At 50.6% G+C, this 15,941-nt stretch overlaps 1 protein-coding gene across 1 annotated transcript in view; it reads right to left on the bottom strand.

Annotated features, from left to right (window-relative positions):
- Positions 1-15,455: 15,455 nt before the first annotated feature.
- The window catches only part of LOC120982016 (unconventional myosin-Ie-like), a 37,334-nt gene continuing 36,848 nt past the window's right edge, over positions 15,456-15,941 (bottom strand). Inside the window, exons 28-29 of the mRNA XM_040411875.1 lie at positions 15,552-15,861; positions 15,456-15,517 (exon numbers count right to left, since the gene is read on the bottom strand). Of these exons, the coding sequence (XP_040267809.1) occupies positions 15,785-15,861 (77 nt within the window). The 3' untranslated portion in view covers positions 15,456-15,517; positions 15,552-15,784. The remainder of the gene's footprint in view (positions 15,518-15,551; positions 15,862-15,941) is intronic.

Raw genomic sequence — 15,941 nt, 5'->3', positions numbered from 1 at the left:
ATGAGTGGTGTCCACAGCCAGGACCTGATGATGTCATCATCACCATAGAGGTGATGGAGCCTGTTATAGAGCAGCTCCTGGCACTGCTCAGTGGATGGAGCACAGGAAGGTGTAGATCTCCGATAGGTGGCTCTGGTCTCACCTTTGACCTTTATGATTTGCGTATTTCCCATAGTGCATTGTCTCATTGATGGAGACTCCTGGGTTTTGGATTTGTGTTCTTCTAAGACTTGTGGTTCTGCTGGTGACCATGAGAGGGGTCTCTGGTGTAGACAGCTGGCGACCACTGTGCTCTCCATGGTCTATCGGGAGTTGGTCCAAGCATAAGCTCCTTGTCTGTAACAACTTGGGGAGTCCTGTCCTGCAGTCATTAGCCCCCCCCCCCCCCCCCAACCCATGTGCCATAAAATGGGTGCTAAGAACTGGGGAGGGGCTAATGTGATGCTCCTCCCTTTTCTTTGTGACTCCTGTAAGTTTAAAATAGACACACCTTCAACTCTAATTTGCATATTTCCCATAATGCATCGCCTTCTCCTCTCCTTAGGTTACATGAACCTGGCAGGGAAGGTGGCGCTGTGTGCACAGGGGCAGACATAGAGAAAGCCTTTTGGCCTCATGTTTGCCATACAGACTGGTATGTCTGCTCCCTGGTGGAGACCTGATGTACTGCAGTGTGTGGTTGCAGGAGGCTGACCGGTGTGGACAGCGCCCCCTGTCTGTGATGGGGAAGGTGCTGACCTGATGGACAGCGCCCCCTGTCTGTGATGGGGAAGGTGCTGACCTGATGGACAGCGCCCCCTGTCTGTGATGGGGAAGGTGCTGACCTGATGGACAGCGCCCCCTGTCTGTGATGGGGAAGGTGCTGACCTGACAGACAGCGCCCCCTGTCTGTGATGGGGAAGGTGCTGACCGGTGTGGACAGCGCCCCCTGTCTGTGATGGGGAAGGTGCTGACCTGATGGACAGCGCCCCCTGTCTGTGATGGGGAAGGTACTGACCTGACAAACATTTCCTGTCTGTGATGGAGAACTGCTGAGAGGTGCAGTTGAAACAGTGAAAACAGCATAATTTTAACATTTTCAGGGAGTAGAATGTAAAAAAAAATAATTTCTATTAATGAATTTATTAGACGAGATGATTTTGGTCCCGGTCCACACCAAACCCACCGCCGGCAGCTCACCCGTAGGCCCTGGACAGCACCTTCCTGGAGCCCCACTAAGCTCCGCCCACTTTGTCATAGAATTCTGTTTTCTAACTAAAATTTTGGATTTAATATATTCTTTTCAATGTTCATTTAACTTAGGGAGACTTTTTGCAATGCATTATGGGTAATTATGCAAATGAGGTCAGTTTCTATTGGTTGAAAGAATAATTATTCAAAATGGCTGCCACAGAGGCGGGGTTTATTTCAGGAGAAGGCAGATCAGCCCCAGGAGCATGAGCTTCTCCTCACCTCAGACCCCTCACTGACCATCAGGAAGCCATCGACCTGTTCACCGGCCGGAGGAAGGAGGAGGACAGAGCACAGGGAGGAGAGGAGGAGGACAGAGGGCAGGGAGGAGAGGAGGAGGACAGATCAGAGGGAGGAGAGGCGGAGGACAGAGCGCAGGGAGGAGAGGCGGATGACTGATCAGAGGGAGGAGAGGCGGAGGACTGAGAGCGGGGAGGAGAGGCGGAGGAGAAGATCCTCAGAGGGAGGAGAGGTGGAGGACTGAGCGCAGGGAGGAGAGGCGGAGGACTGAGCGCGGGGAGGAGAGGCGGAGGACAGATCAGAGGGAGGAGAGGTGGAGGACTGAGAGCGGGGAGGAGAGGAGGAGGACAGATCAGAGGGAGGAGAGGCGGAGGACTGAGAGCGGGGAGGAGAGGCGGAGGACAGATCAGAGGGAGGAGAGGGGGAGGACAGAGCGCAGGGAGGAGAGGCGGAGGACTGAGCATGGGGAAGAGAGGCGGAGGAGAGGGGGAGGACAGATCAGAGGGAGGAGGCGGGGAGGACTGTGTGCGGGGAGGACAGAGCGCAGGGAGGAGAGGCGGAGGACAGATCAGAGGGAGGAGAGGGGGAGGACAGATCAGAGGGAGGAGAGGGGGAGGACTGAGCGCAGGGAGGAGAGGCGGAGGACTGAGCATGGGGAAGAGAGGCGGAGGAGAGGGGGAGGACAGATCAGAGGGAGGAGGCGGGGAGGACTGTGTGCGGGGAGGACAGAGCGCAGGGAGGAGAGGCGGAGGACTGAGCATGGGGAAGAGAGGCGGAGGAGAGGGGGAGGACAGATCAGAGGGAGGAGGCGGGGAGGACTGTGTGCGGGGAGGACAGAGCGCAGGGAGGAGAGGCGGAGGACAGATCAGAGGGAGGAGAGGGGGAGGACAGATCAGAGGGAGGAGAGGGGGAGGACTGAGCGCAGGGAGGAGAGGCGGAGGACTGAGCATGGGGAAGAGAGGCGGAGGAGGGAGGAGGCGGGGAGGACTGTGTGCAGGGAGGACAGAGCGCAGGGAGGAGGGGGAGGACAGAGGGCAGGGAGGAGAGGGGGAGGACAGATCAGGGGGAGGACAGATCAGAGGGAGGAGAGGGGGAGGACAGATCAGAGGGAGGAGAGGGGGAGGACAGATCAGAGGGAGGAGAGGGGGAGGACTGAGCGCAGGGAGGAGAGGCGGAGGACAGATCAGAGGGAGGAGAGGGGGAGGACAGAGCGCAGGGAGGAGGGGGAGGACAGATCAGAGGGAGGAGAGGGGGAGGACAGAGCACAGGGAGGAGAGGGGGAGGACAGAGCGCAGGGAGGAGAGGGGGAGGACAGAGCGCAGGGAGGAGAGGGGGAGGACAGAGCGCAGGGAGGAGAGGGGGAGGACAGAGCGCAGGGAGGAGAGGGGGAGGACAGAGCGCAGGGAGGAGAGGGGGAGGACAGAGCGCAGGGAGGAGAGGGGGAGGACAGAGCGCAGGGAGGAGAGGGGGAGGACAGAGCGCAGGGAGGAGAGGGGGAGGACAGAGTGTAACGGACCGTTTCAGCAGACAAGGGGTTAAAATCCGTTTAGGCGATAGGCCCCTTTCTGAGAGACAGGCACAGCTACTGCAGAACACCAAACTCCCGAACTGGATACAAAGTAGCACTCCAAACTGGGACCTCACGAATAGCTGCTAGCAGACGAACAGGAATCAGCTTACACTCCTGGCAATCAGTCTCTAACAGCATACAGCGGATCCCCCCAATAACGAGACAAGGCTCCGTGTTGAGGGTCAAGCAGTGGTCTGAGGTGCTGGCACACCCAGCCTGGTTTTTATTACAGTTGTTGCAAATACAGGTCCGCCCACAGGGTTTTGAAATACAACCAATCAATATGTTACAACACATACAATGTAAGTACAGCAACTAATCGTTCACGCCCCTAGGGGACCAGAAGGGAGACTGCGACACAGGACAGACATGCAGCACTGCAGGATACACAGACACAACACATCCCCACAATGCATCATGGTTTCCTCCTCTCTGCCCTGGAGACACCCGAGGAGCAATCCAATTATCTCTCAAGACAAAGGGAAATCACCAATACACATGTGGGGACAATAGAACAGAAATCACCATTTAAACATACAATGTCACAACCCTTTTCAATACACAGACATTTAACATCCCAAAATGGCACGAATTAGACCAGGAGTTCAAGTTAGTTCAAGTCCTTTGTGAACAAATGAGGCCTGGCTGATGAGAGGGCCCATAATCCTGGGGCAAGAGGCCAGCAGCCAGGCCCCTCCAAAACCCAGTGGCGAGGTTGGTTTCGCCACACATCTCCCCCTCCCAGGGAAGACTAACCAGATACCTGACCTCACGGTCAGTACCTGAGTTAGTCTGGCAGTCCACCCACAACCCAATACTGGACCTGTTGAATTTGGTAGCCTGTCTCTGTCCAGTGAGTCCACCAAGGTTATGTTGCCAGGCCCCTCCAAAACCCAGTGGCGAGGTTGGTTTCGCCACACAGAGCGTGGGGAGGAGAGGCGGAGGACAGATCAGAGGGAGGAGATGCGGAGGACTGAGCGGAGAGGGGGAGGACAGATCAGAGGGAGGAGAGAGCGCGGGGAGGACAGAGCGCGGGGAAGAGAGGGGGAGGACAGATCAGAGGGAGGAGAGGCGGAGGACAGAGCGCTGGGAGGAGAGGGGGAGGACAGCGCAGGGAGGAGAGGGGGAGGACTGAGCGCAGGGAGGAGAGGGGGAGGACTGAGCGCAGGGAGGAGAGGGGGAGGACTGAGCGCAGGGAGGAGAGGGGGAGGACAGCGCGCGGGGAGGAGAGGCGGAGGACAGAGCGCGGGGAGGAGAGGAGGAGGACAGAGCGCGGGAAGGAGAGGCGGAGGACAGATCAGAGGGAGGAGAGGCGGAGGACAGAGCACGGAGAGGGGGAGGACAGCGCGCGGGGAGGAGAGGTGGAGGACAGCGTGCGGGGAGGAGAGGCGGAGGACAGCGCGCGGGGAGGAGAGGCGGCGGACAGCGCGCGGGGAGGAGAGGCGGAGGACAGAGCGCAGGGAGGAGAGGGGGAGGACAGCGCGCGGGGAGGAGAGGCGGAGGACAGCGCGCGGGGAGGAGAGGCGGCGGACAGCGCGCAGGGAGGAGAGGCGGAGGACAGAGCGCAGGGAGGAGAGGGGGAGGACAGAGCGCAGGGAGGAGAGGCGGAGGACAGATCAGAGGGAGGAGAGGGGGAGGACAGAGCGCAGGGAGGAGAGGGGGAGGACAGAGCGCGGGGAGGAGAGGCGGCGGACAGATCAGAGGGAGGAGAGGGGGAGGACAGATCAGAGGGAGGAGAGAGCGCAGGGAGGAGAGGGGGAGGACAGAACACAGGGAGTAATTAAAGGGACACTTCACTTCTATTAGACAGGATGAAGAGACCAGTCACCGGTAGGAAGGAGAAGAACAAACATGGCGGCTTTCTTCTAAGATACCGGGGGTTGTAGAACCTTTCGGGCTTCTCCGCCGATGTGTCCGTGGTGTGCAACTCCACCGACCCCCTGTGCTTCTACTTTCTTGCAGTCCCAACACCGCCCGTCCACAGCGTGTGTGCGGTATTAACACTCAGTCCCTTCTGGAGTAACAGAGCTGCAGGACCACACACAACCACAGACAGGAGAGGCGCTGGTCCTGGAAGAAAACCATCCGTGTATTTGTACAATACATTTCACATGATCTGTTTGCACCTAGAGGTAGAGATACTGACCTAGGAGGGTCCAAACACAGCGGCCCCTGTAGACGTACCCCTGAAATGAGAGTCCAAGCCTTTATGCTACAGTCACATCACCGTATCCATTTTGCTGTCTGCAAATTATAGGTCACATTCTGTATTTAATACCAAAGGGGTGAATGGGCACTCTTATAAATGGACTCCGTATATAGTATATCACTATAATATATTTATTAAATCAGTGATACTTTTAAAATTATATGGAATGTGTAAGAATATATATATATATATATATATATATATACAGTACAGACCAAAAGTTTGGACACACCTTCTCATTCAAAGAGTTTTCTTTATTTTCATGACTATGAAGGCATCAAAACTATGAATTAACACATGTGGAATTATATACATAACAAACAAGTGTGAAACAACTGAAAATATGTCATATTCTAGGTTCTTCAAAGTAGCCACCTTTTGCTTTGATTACTGCTTTGCACACTCTTGGCATTCTCTTGATGAGCTCCAAGAGGTAGTCCCCTGAAATGGTCTTCCAACAGTCTTGAAGGGGTTCCCAGAGATGCTTAGCACTTGTTGGCCCTTTTGCCTTCACTCTGCGGTCCAGCTCACCCCAAACCATCTCGATTGGGTTCAGGTCCGGTGACTGTGGAGGCCAGGTCATCTGGCGCAGCACCCCATCACTCTCCTTCATGGTCAAATAGCCCTTACTTTCCAAGTTTTCCCAATTTTTCGGCTGACTGACTGACCTTCATTTCTTAAAGTAATGATGGGCACTCATTTTTCTTTACTTAGCTGCTTTTTTCTTGCCATAATACAAATTCTAACAGTCTATTCAGTAGGACTATCAGCTGTGTATCCACCTGACGTCTCCTCAACGCCACTGATGGTCCCAACCCCATTTATAAGGCAAGAAATCCCACTTATTAAACCTGACAGGGCACACCTGTGAAGTGAAGACCATTTCAGGGGACTACCTCTGGAAGCTCATCAAGAGAATGCCAAGAGTGTGCAAAGCAGTAATCAAAGCAAAAGGTGGCTACTTTGAAGAACCTAGAATATGACATATTTTCAGTTGTTTCACACTTGTTTGTTATGTATATAATTCCACATGTGTTAATTCATAGTTTTGATGCCTTCATAGTCATGAAAATAAAGAAAACTCTGTGACTGAGAAGGTGGGTCCAAACTTTTGGTCTGTACTGTATATATATAAATCAATATAAAATAAATGTAGAAATAAAGAGATTCAAAAAAATTTGGGTTAGGGTTAAGAAGACGGCTATTTAAGAGCCGGTTTGCCAAGACAGATTAAATATAGCCACTGAGGAAGGAGACAGTATAGTCTTCGAAACGCGTCTGGCGGATAATACAAGATATATTTGATACCGGCATTTGGAGATCCAACATCGCCTTTCAGTAAGCGCTTACAAGTAAAAGGAGACCAGAAAACACGGCAGTGACTGGTGTACCATAGGAAATAGCAGGAAATCAATCCTATCACCTGCACGGACAGAATCGGAGACACGTGGGACGCCAAAGACTCTGGGAGCCAGATTACAGGCTGTCCCTGAATCCATCAAAAGAAGAAATAGATCATAAAGCAGAGCTTCATCCACCAACTAAAATAGACCACAAGGTCTGCAGTGGGGTAATACTGAAGATGGCCACAGAGGTAAGCGGACCCTACACCTATTCCACGTGGGACGCCACGAACAAAAGTATCTACATACATGTGAGTACTCAGACAATCTCTGGCTAACTGCAATATGTATCATTGATTAAAGCTCCAAACTGCAACATCGCATACGAATATCGGATACAGATTGCAACATTGTATACAAATACTACAACTACTAACCGCACTCTCGAGAAAGAGCATTTCTGAGATTACCTCCGCGAGAATCTCTATCTATCGGGCAATAAGTCCATATTGGCAGTGTGACCACTTTTTATTTTCATTTCCATTTCTTTCCTCATTTTTACTTTCATTCTTCCTTGGGCACGTTTGCACTTTTAGAGGAATACTAGACTTTTGCTGCACATCTGCAATATTTTTGGATCACCCCATAATTGGGTACATTTGACATATTCACTGATATATTCACTTATTGATGGATTTTTGTCGCTTATATTGATTATTTGCATTTTAATAATTTTTTTATCTACTTGGACACCATTTTGGACATATTATTGCCACAAAGATATCTGGATATAGAGCTACTACAAAGATTGTTCCTGACACCTCCATCATCTATTGGACTAGATTTTGCTCCTATATCAGATCCGGCATTTCAGATCGCAGTCCTTACAACGTGTCGCTGTCGTGCTATTGATATATTTTATTTATTCTAAATACAATCTTTCCTTTATTATGTAATTTTTTCTGGAGATATTGGTCCAGACTTTTTATAACTACTATTTTTTTTTTAAATCTCTTTATTTCTACATTTATTTTATATTGATTTATATATATATTCTTACACATTCCATATAATTTTATAAGTATCACTGATTTAATAAATATATTATAGTGATATACTATATACGGAGTCCATTCACCCCTTTGGTATTATTTGCCATCTCCAACTACAGAGAGATCCGTCCTAGATAACCTATTAGATATCACATTCTGTTTTTGGCTGCAGACCACAGACCACAGACCACAGACCACAGACCACGGACCACAGACCAGCTGAAGTCAATGGGTCCACAAAGAAATGTGCACGGCAGACGGATACAGTCGTGTGCATGAGGCCTTATTTGGGGATGATTTCACTTGCAGTACCGCCATTCACCACTGAGCAGCGCTCCTACTCTCATTACAGGCACCCAGCTTTCCCAGACTCCTGAATGGCTGAATACATTTTCTGAAGTCTAGAACGAGGCAGAACTGCCATTCAAGGCTCTAGAAAAGCGACAACCCCAGTAGCATAAAAGGACGCGACCATACTGGTTGTCACCCAGCTTTTCCAAGAACAGATATCACTAAACATCTGGCTGATCCCCAGCTCTGTATGAAAGGAAACGCAGCTGAGCCTGCCGTTCACTGCCACCCCCCGTGTGGTGCCATACTGGACGTGAACAAGGAGACTGGGATGAAATGTATTCTATACTGCCCCCTACTGATCACAGCAGAGCTCTCGGACCAAAGCAGTCTGCTATGACGTGACCACTAGGGGGCAGAGTTCCAGTAAAGTGTATGGCCTTTGTTAGTATCAAAGTAGTGTCTCTGGTTTGTCTGCATCCTCTCCTCCTCAGTCCTGGTGTACCCCCCCAATCCTCTCCTCCCCAGTCTATACACCCAGCCCCTGTCCTCTCCTCCTCAGTCTATACTACACCCCCCCAATCCTCTCCTCCTCAGTCTATACACCTCCCCCCACCCCAGTCTATACACCCAGCCCCTGTCCTCTCCTCCTCAGTCTATACTACACCCCCCCCATCCTCTCCTCCTCAGTCTATACACCTCCCCCCACCCCAGTCTATACACCCAGCCCCTGTCCTCTCCTCCTCAGTCTATACTACACCCCCCCAATCCTCTCCTCCTCAGTCTATACACCTCCCCCCACCCCAGTCTATACACCCAGCCCCTGTCCTCTCCTCCTCAGTCTATACACCCGACCCCCTCCTCACCTCCTTGGTCTTTACACCCACCGCCCCCTCCTCTCCTCCTCAATCTATACACCCGGCCCCCATCCTCTCCTCCTCAGTCTATACACCCAGCCCCCCCCCTGTCCTCTCCTCCTCAATCTATACACCCGGCCCCCATCCTCTCCTCCTCAGTCTATACACCCAGCCCCCCCCTGTCCTCTCCTCCTCAGTCTATACACCCGACCCCCTCCTCTCCTCCTTGGTCTTTACACCCACCGCCCCCTCCTCTCCTCCTCAGTCTATACACCCGGCCCCCCTGTCCTCTCCTCCTCAGTCTATACACCCACCGCCCCCTCCTCTCCTCCTCAGTCTATACACCCGACCCCCCCCTGTCCTCTCCTCCTCAGTCTATACACCCGGCCCCCCCTGTCCTCTCCTCCTCAGTCTATACACCCGGCCCCCCCTGTCCTCTCCTCCACAGTCTCTACACCCGACCCCATCCATCCTCTCCTCCTCAGTCTAACACCCGACCCCATCCATCCTCTCCTCCTCAGTCTATACACCCGCCCCCCCCCCCCGTTCTCTCCTCCTCAGTCTATACACTTGACCCCCCCCGTCCTCTCTTCCTCAGTCTATACACCCGCCCCCCCCGTCCTCACCTCCTCAGTCTATACACCCGGCCCCCCTGTCCTCTCCTCCTCAGTCTATACACCCGGCCCCCCCTGTCCTCTCCTCCTCAGTCTATACACCCGGCCCCCCCTGTCCTCTCCTCCTCAGTCTATACACCCGGCCCCCCCTGTCCTCTCCTCCTCAGTCTATACACCCGGCCCCCCCTGTCCTCTCCTCCTCAGTCTCTACACCCGACCCCATCCATCCTCTCCTCCTCAGTCTAACACCCGACCCCATCCATCCTCTCCTCCTCAGTCTATACACCCGCCCCCCCCCCCCCGTTCTCTCCTCCTCAGTCTATACACTTGACCCCCCCGTCCTCTCTTCCTCAGTCTATACACCCGCCCCCCCCGTCCTCACCTCCTCAGTCTATACACCCGGCCCCCCTGTCCTCTCCTCCTCAGTCTATACACCCGGCCCCCCCTGTCCTCTCCTCCACAGTCTATACACCCGGCCCCCCCTGTCCTCTCCTCCTCAGTCTATACACCCGGCCCCCCCTGTCCTCTCCTCCTCAGTCTATACACCCGGCCCCCCCTGTCCTCTCCTCCTCAGTCTATACACCCGGCCCCCCCTGTCCTCTCCTCCTCAGTCTATACACCCGGCCCCCCATCCTCTCCTCAGTCTATACACTTGACCCCCCCTGTCCTCTCCTCCTCAGTCTATACACCCGGCCCCCCATCCTCTCCTCAGTCTATACACCCAGCCCCCCCTTGTACTCTCCTCCTCAGTCTATACACCCGACCCCCCCCTGTCCTCTCCTCCTCAGTCTATACACCCGGCCCCCCCCCCCTGTTCTCTCCTCCTCAGTCTATACACCCGGACCCCCCTGTCTATACACCCCCCCCCCGTCCTCTCCTCCTCAGTCTATACACCCGGCCCCCCCTGTCCTCTCCTCCTCAGTCTATACACCCGGCCCCCCCTGTCCTCTCCTCCTCAGTCTATACACCCGGCCCCCCCTGTCCTCTCCTCCTCAGTCTATACACCCGGCCCCCCATCCTCTCCTCAGTCTATACACTTGACCCCCCCTGTCCTCTCTTCCTCAGTCTATACACCCACCCCCCCCGTCCTCTCTTCCTCAGTCTATACACCCGGACCCCCGTCTTGTATGTAGATCCTCACAACCCAGCTGGACGGCTCCTTGTGGGGGAGGGGCGGGGGTATTTTCTGATTGTACTTCTAATTTGCAGTTTTGATTTTACTACAGTATTTTTATTTTTTATATGAAGCTCAACCAATCCTTGTACAAGAAATAAAGCTGGCTTCCCATGTTTGAAAACCAAATTACGTACCGGTAATTCCCTTTTCATGAATCCTCCATGACGGCATACCATGAGAGATGACCCGCCTCCGACCAGGTAGGGACAGGAAGTATAAATTTGACGCTCCTCCGGCTCCTCCTCAGTGTCTTTCTGGATCGACAGCCTCGAGAGTGTTCTTTCGAATCTTTCCATTTATACCTTTATTTTTTTCTGCACACCATCACCTATGTGTAGACCTATCATATTCTTATGAACGTATATATATTTTATATTTTTTTTATTATTATTTTTTTTTGGGTGGGAAACCCCTATGCCGTCATGGCGGATTCATGAAAAGGGGATTACCGGTACGTCATTTGTTTATTCCCTTTCATCCTCCATGACGGCATACCATGAGATATAACATATTAAACAACTAGGGGGGGGGGGGGGGGATTATAGCTTGAAGAACTTTCCTCCCAAAGGCCAGATCTTGACCTGCCTTAACATGGACTAGTATTAGGGCTCGACCAAGTGGCCGCCCTACAGATCTGCTCTAGTGAAGCGTTAGCCCTTTCTGCCCAGGGGGCAGAAACCGATCTTGTAGAATGCGCTGTAAAGGCTTCAGGAGGCGATTTTCCTAGCGCTTTATATGATTCTGAAATCGCCGTTTTAATCCATCTGGAAACCGTATTTTTTGTCGCTCTCTGACCCTTTATTTGTGCCAAGAAACTGAACAAATAAGGAGTCCGTCTTTCTGAAGGCCTTCGTGGCTTCTAAATGTATTAGAACTGCTCTGCGTACGTCCAATTTATGAAACCTCTCCTTCTGTTTTCGGGTCGTCACAAAACGAGGGAACCAATATTTCTTCTTGCCTGTGGAAATTAGACACAACTTTGGGAAGGAAGGAGTTCTCCAATTTAAACGTAATTCTATCTGAAGAAATGACACAGAAAGGCTCATTGATCTTCAGGGCCTGGATTTCACTAACCCTGCGGGCTGACGTAATTGCCACCAAGAACAGGGTTTTTAGTGTTATATATTTTATAGAGACAGATGATAAGGGTTCAAAAGGACTTTCTATTAAGCCTGATAAAACCACATTGAGATCCCAGGGGGGAGTCGTGGCTTTCAATGATGGTCTCAGTCTGTCTGCCCCTTTAAGGAATCTGATAATCCAAGAATGATTGGCAATTTTTTCATCAAAAACTGCACTAAGAGCCGATACGTGAACCCTTAGTGTATTGGGACGAAGACCTTTCTCCAGCCCAGATTGTAAAAAAACTAGAACTGAAATTTTTTCCGGGGATACTTTCTCTTTTATACACCAGGTATTAAAAGTTCTCCATACTTTATTATAGATCTTTGAGGTTACCTCCTTCTACTAGCCGACATAGTATTGATGACAGGATCTGACAGGCCTCTAGCTTTTAGGATCCAGGCTGCTAAATGCACCCTTTCCACCTCGGGATGGTAAACTGGTCCCTGCAACAACAAATCCTGATCCCAAGGAAGGATCCATGGACTTTGGATGGACATGATCTTTAATAGTGGAAACCCTGATTTCTTGGGCCATAAGGGGGCTATCAGAACAACGTGAGCCCTGTCTTGCCTCATCTTCTTTATCACTCGAGAAATTAGTTGCAGAGGAGGGAAGGCGTAAGCCAGATGGAAATCCCATTTTATTGAAAAGGCGTCTATCCCTTCGCTTCCGTCTCTTGGATTGAGGGAAAGGAAACTACCTACTTTTGCGTTTGTGGCTGACGCAAAGAGGTCTATCTGGGGAACCCCCCATTTTTTGGTTATTTGGTGAAAAACTTGTTTCTTCAAACTCCATTCTGTTTGATATATCTTGACCCTGCTTAGGAAGTCTGCTTAGGGTCTTATATTTTCTTCTGCCCAGGAAAAAATCTTTTCTGTTATTTGGCTCAGACATTGGCTCCTTGTTCCACCTTGATGGTTTAAATATACCACCACTGTTGTGTTGTCTGATCTCCTCTCGAACAAGATGGATGACTTTGAAACCTTGAGACTTTTTCTACCACTCCCGACACTTTTTGCTCTGTAAAAGACGTCCTCTGACGAGTGGTGTCCAGGGAGAGGCCTAAGAAAATTATTTCCTGGGACGGGACTGGCTTTGATTTTTCCCAATTTATTAGCCATCCCGCTAGATACAGCGTCTGGCAGGTCACTAAGAGATTGTTCTCCAGGGACTGTCTTGTCTCGCCTACTATCAGTAGGTCATCTAGGTAAGGAACAATCAGGATGTTTCTCCTTCTCAAGTGGGCCACCAGCTCCAGCATCACCTGTGTGAAGACTCTGGGGGCCGAGGTTATTCCAAAGGGTAATACCTGGAACTGAAAGTGGAGCAGATCTTTCCCCAAATAGAGCGATATCCGCAGGAATTTCTGAGACTGTTTGCATACCGGAATATGGTAGTATGCGTCTCTTAAGTCTATGGAGGCCAAGAAGTCTCCCTTTTTTAGCAGATTCACGGTTGATCTTATTGTTTCCATTTTGAATTTGTTGTATTGTATGAACTTGTTCAAGTTTTTTAGGTTTATTATTAACCGAAATTTCCTGTCTGTTTTTTTTTTACTAGAAAAACGGTTGAATAATATCCCTGACCTTTTTGAGAATGGGGAACCGGAATTATGGCTTTTTGAGACAGCAGCTTCCGAATCCCTTCTTCCAGATTTGTTTGAAGAACGGTTGTTTTTTGAATTGGAGTTTCCCTGAAAATATTTGAGGGAGGAGGAAGACGGAAAACTATTTTGTAGCCTTCTGATATTATATTTAAGACCCAAGGGTTTGTTGTAATCTTTTCCCAATAGTCTAGAAAAAAACGTAATCTCCCTCCTACCTGAGCACTGGCGTCATTGCTTTGACGGTTCCGTATTCTTTGTAGAGAACAAGTACCCTCTACTCTTCTGGTTTCTTCCCCTTGACCAGCTCGAATCCCTATTCGTTTGCTTCGCTTGAAAGGGGTTTCCTTTTTTAACCCTCCGAAAGGGAAATTTCCTTTTTCCGGAGTCCCTGGGAAAGGTTTTCTTTGAGTCGGAAGCCTTTTCTAGGATGGATTCTAGATCTTCTCCAAACAACAAATTACCATGAAAAGGCAAGGTACATAACTTTAGTTTTGAACTGACCTCTCCCGACCAAGACTTTAACCAGAGGGACCTTCTCGCCACGACCGCTAACCCAGATGCCTTTGCAGCTATCCTGACTGATTCCGCAGTGGAGTCCGATAGGAAATCCACAGCTTTAAGAGCAGAAAGGAATCTTTTAGACTATCATATGAATTTCCGCTTTTCAGTAAGGATTCTAACTGCGCGAGCCATTTCTTTAGTGATCTGGATACTGATGTTGCAGCTAGGTTTGGTTTAAACAGGGCCGCACAAGCTTCCCATGTCTTTTTGAGGGTTTGATCCGTCTTTTTATCCATGGGGTCCCTTAATGATCCCATATCCTCAAATGGTAAGGCGTTTGGACCTTTCACTAATTTAGATAGGGAAACGTCTATCTTAGGACAAGTTGTTAAAAGGGAGCCGTCGCCTTATTGTCTTAGGAATGAACAATTTCCTATCCGGGGACCTCCATTCCCTTTTAATTAGATCGTGCATATTTTTATGTCCCGGAAAGCCTCGGTTAGACCTCTGCTCAAATCCACTGAACATCTCGTCATGGACTTATCTGCGGACCTTTTCCTCAGAAAGATCCATAGTGGCCCTAACCACTTTAATTAACTCTCTGGTATCCGCTGATGAAAAAAGATAGTTTTTAAATTCTGAATCAGATCCAGAATCTTCGGACCCGAGTTCTCCTGATTCTGAATCCAACGTTTTTGTCGCTGGTCCCTGCGCCTGTTTGGAGCAGGAAGGGATTAATGAGGGATCTGACATCGCAGCCCTGATTTCTTCTCTAATAGTGTTTTTAAGTTCTTCTTTTAAGGACAGAACTAATTCCTTAGAAATATTGTCAGTGCATTTTTTACAAACTTTCCTAGTAGAGGAATCTGAAAGTTTAACAGAACAGATACTGCACTTTTTTGCCCTCTGACTAGTTTTAGCTTTCTGAGCACTCTCTTTCTCACTCTGCACATATAAGGGTTAAATCACAGAATATACTGCCTTAACCCTTGTCTTGGTGGTATTACTCACAGATACAGATCCCCGAGTGGTCTCCATAACTTCACCCAGATCCAGCATGATTAGGGTAACAACCAAGCTTACTGTTCCCCTTTAAATAGCTTTACCTTAAGACCTCAGATCAGAGGACGACCTCCTTAATAATCCTGCGCGATCTTGAATCTCCCGCCGCCGCCGGCATGCGATCCACCGCCGGAAGTGCTCTCAGGCCCCATACCGGAAGTAAGCCTGTGGAACGCATGGAGCGCGTCCACTTCCGGTGACGACACTGTGAGCGCCGGCCATGCCGGATCGCAGTGTGGAGCTTAGCAACTGACCGGAGGGACTCCCTGAGTGTCCGGTCCCACGTGGACCTGTCTGCCCGCGCTAGCAGCAGGTAAGAGACAGGTCTCCAGAGCCCGTTTCTCTCAACTAGGGTTCGGACTCTGCTGCCTCCTCACATGGTAATCTTCTTTATTCTTCATGGTCGGAGACCATAAGGGAAAACCCTATCTCCTACCTGGAGGGACAGGAAGACACTGAGGAGGAGCCGGAGGAGAGTCAAATTTATACTTCGTGTCCCTACCTGGTTGGAGGCGGGTCATCTCTCATGGTATGCCGTCATGGAGGATGAAAGGGAAAAGACACCTGTGTTATTCAGATGGGGCGCTCTTCAGATGTGCGGTGATACAGTGGAATACGGTGGAATGTGTATGAACAGGACCTGCTTCAGAGCAGTGCAGCCGCAGGGACCTGACCACCGAGCGGGAGAGAAACCAGTGGGACGCGTGCCACTGCTGAGGGAAGATTTATTGACAGTTCCATAAATAGGAGAATTTTCTCAGCACAAATATAAAAACATGAGCGATAAAAGTGCGGCCGGCCCCTGTATGGACCCAGGAGACCCCCGGCCGTCTGTATTAATAAAAAAACTCTGTTCGGTTGATGCAGTGTACAAGTCCAGAAGCCGAGCACCAGACGGCCACAGAGGTCAGATCTTCTCCACATAATTCCCTGGAAACAGACCTTCCCGGCCTCGTATCCTGCCCTGCCACCAGCCGGACGGGTCTGCAGAAGACAAGATGGAATCAGTGTGACTGAGGTGACACAGAGGACCTGGCCTGAGACCAAGGCGGGAGAAAGCCTAC

The sequence above is a fragment of the Bufo bufo genome, chromosome 11, assembly GCF_905171765.1.
Source record: "Bufo bufo chromosome 11, aBufBuf1.1, whole genome shotgun sequence".
Classification (NCBI taxonomy): Eukaryota; Metazoa; Chordata; class Amphibia; order Anura; family Bufonidae; genus Bufo; species Bufo bufo.
This window is presented reverse-complemented; position numbering and strand designations above follow the sequence as displayed.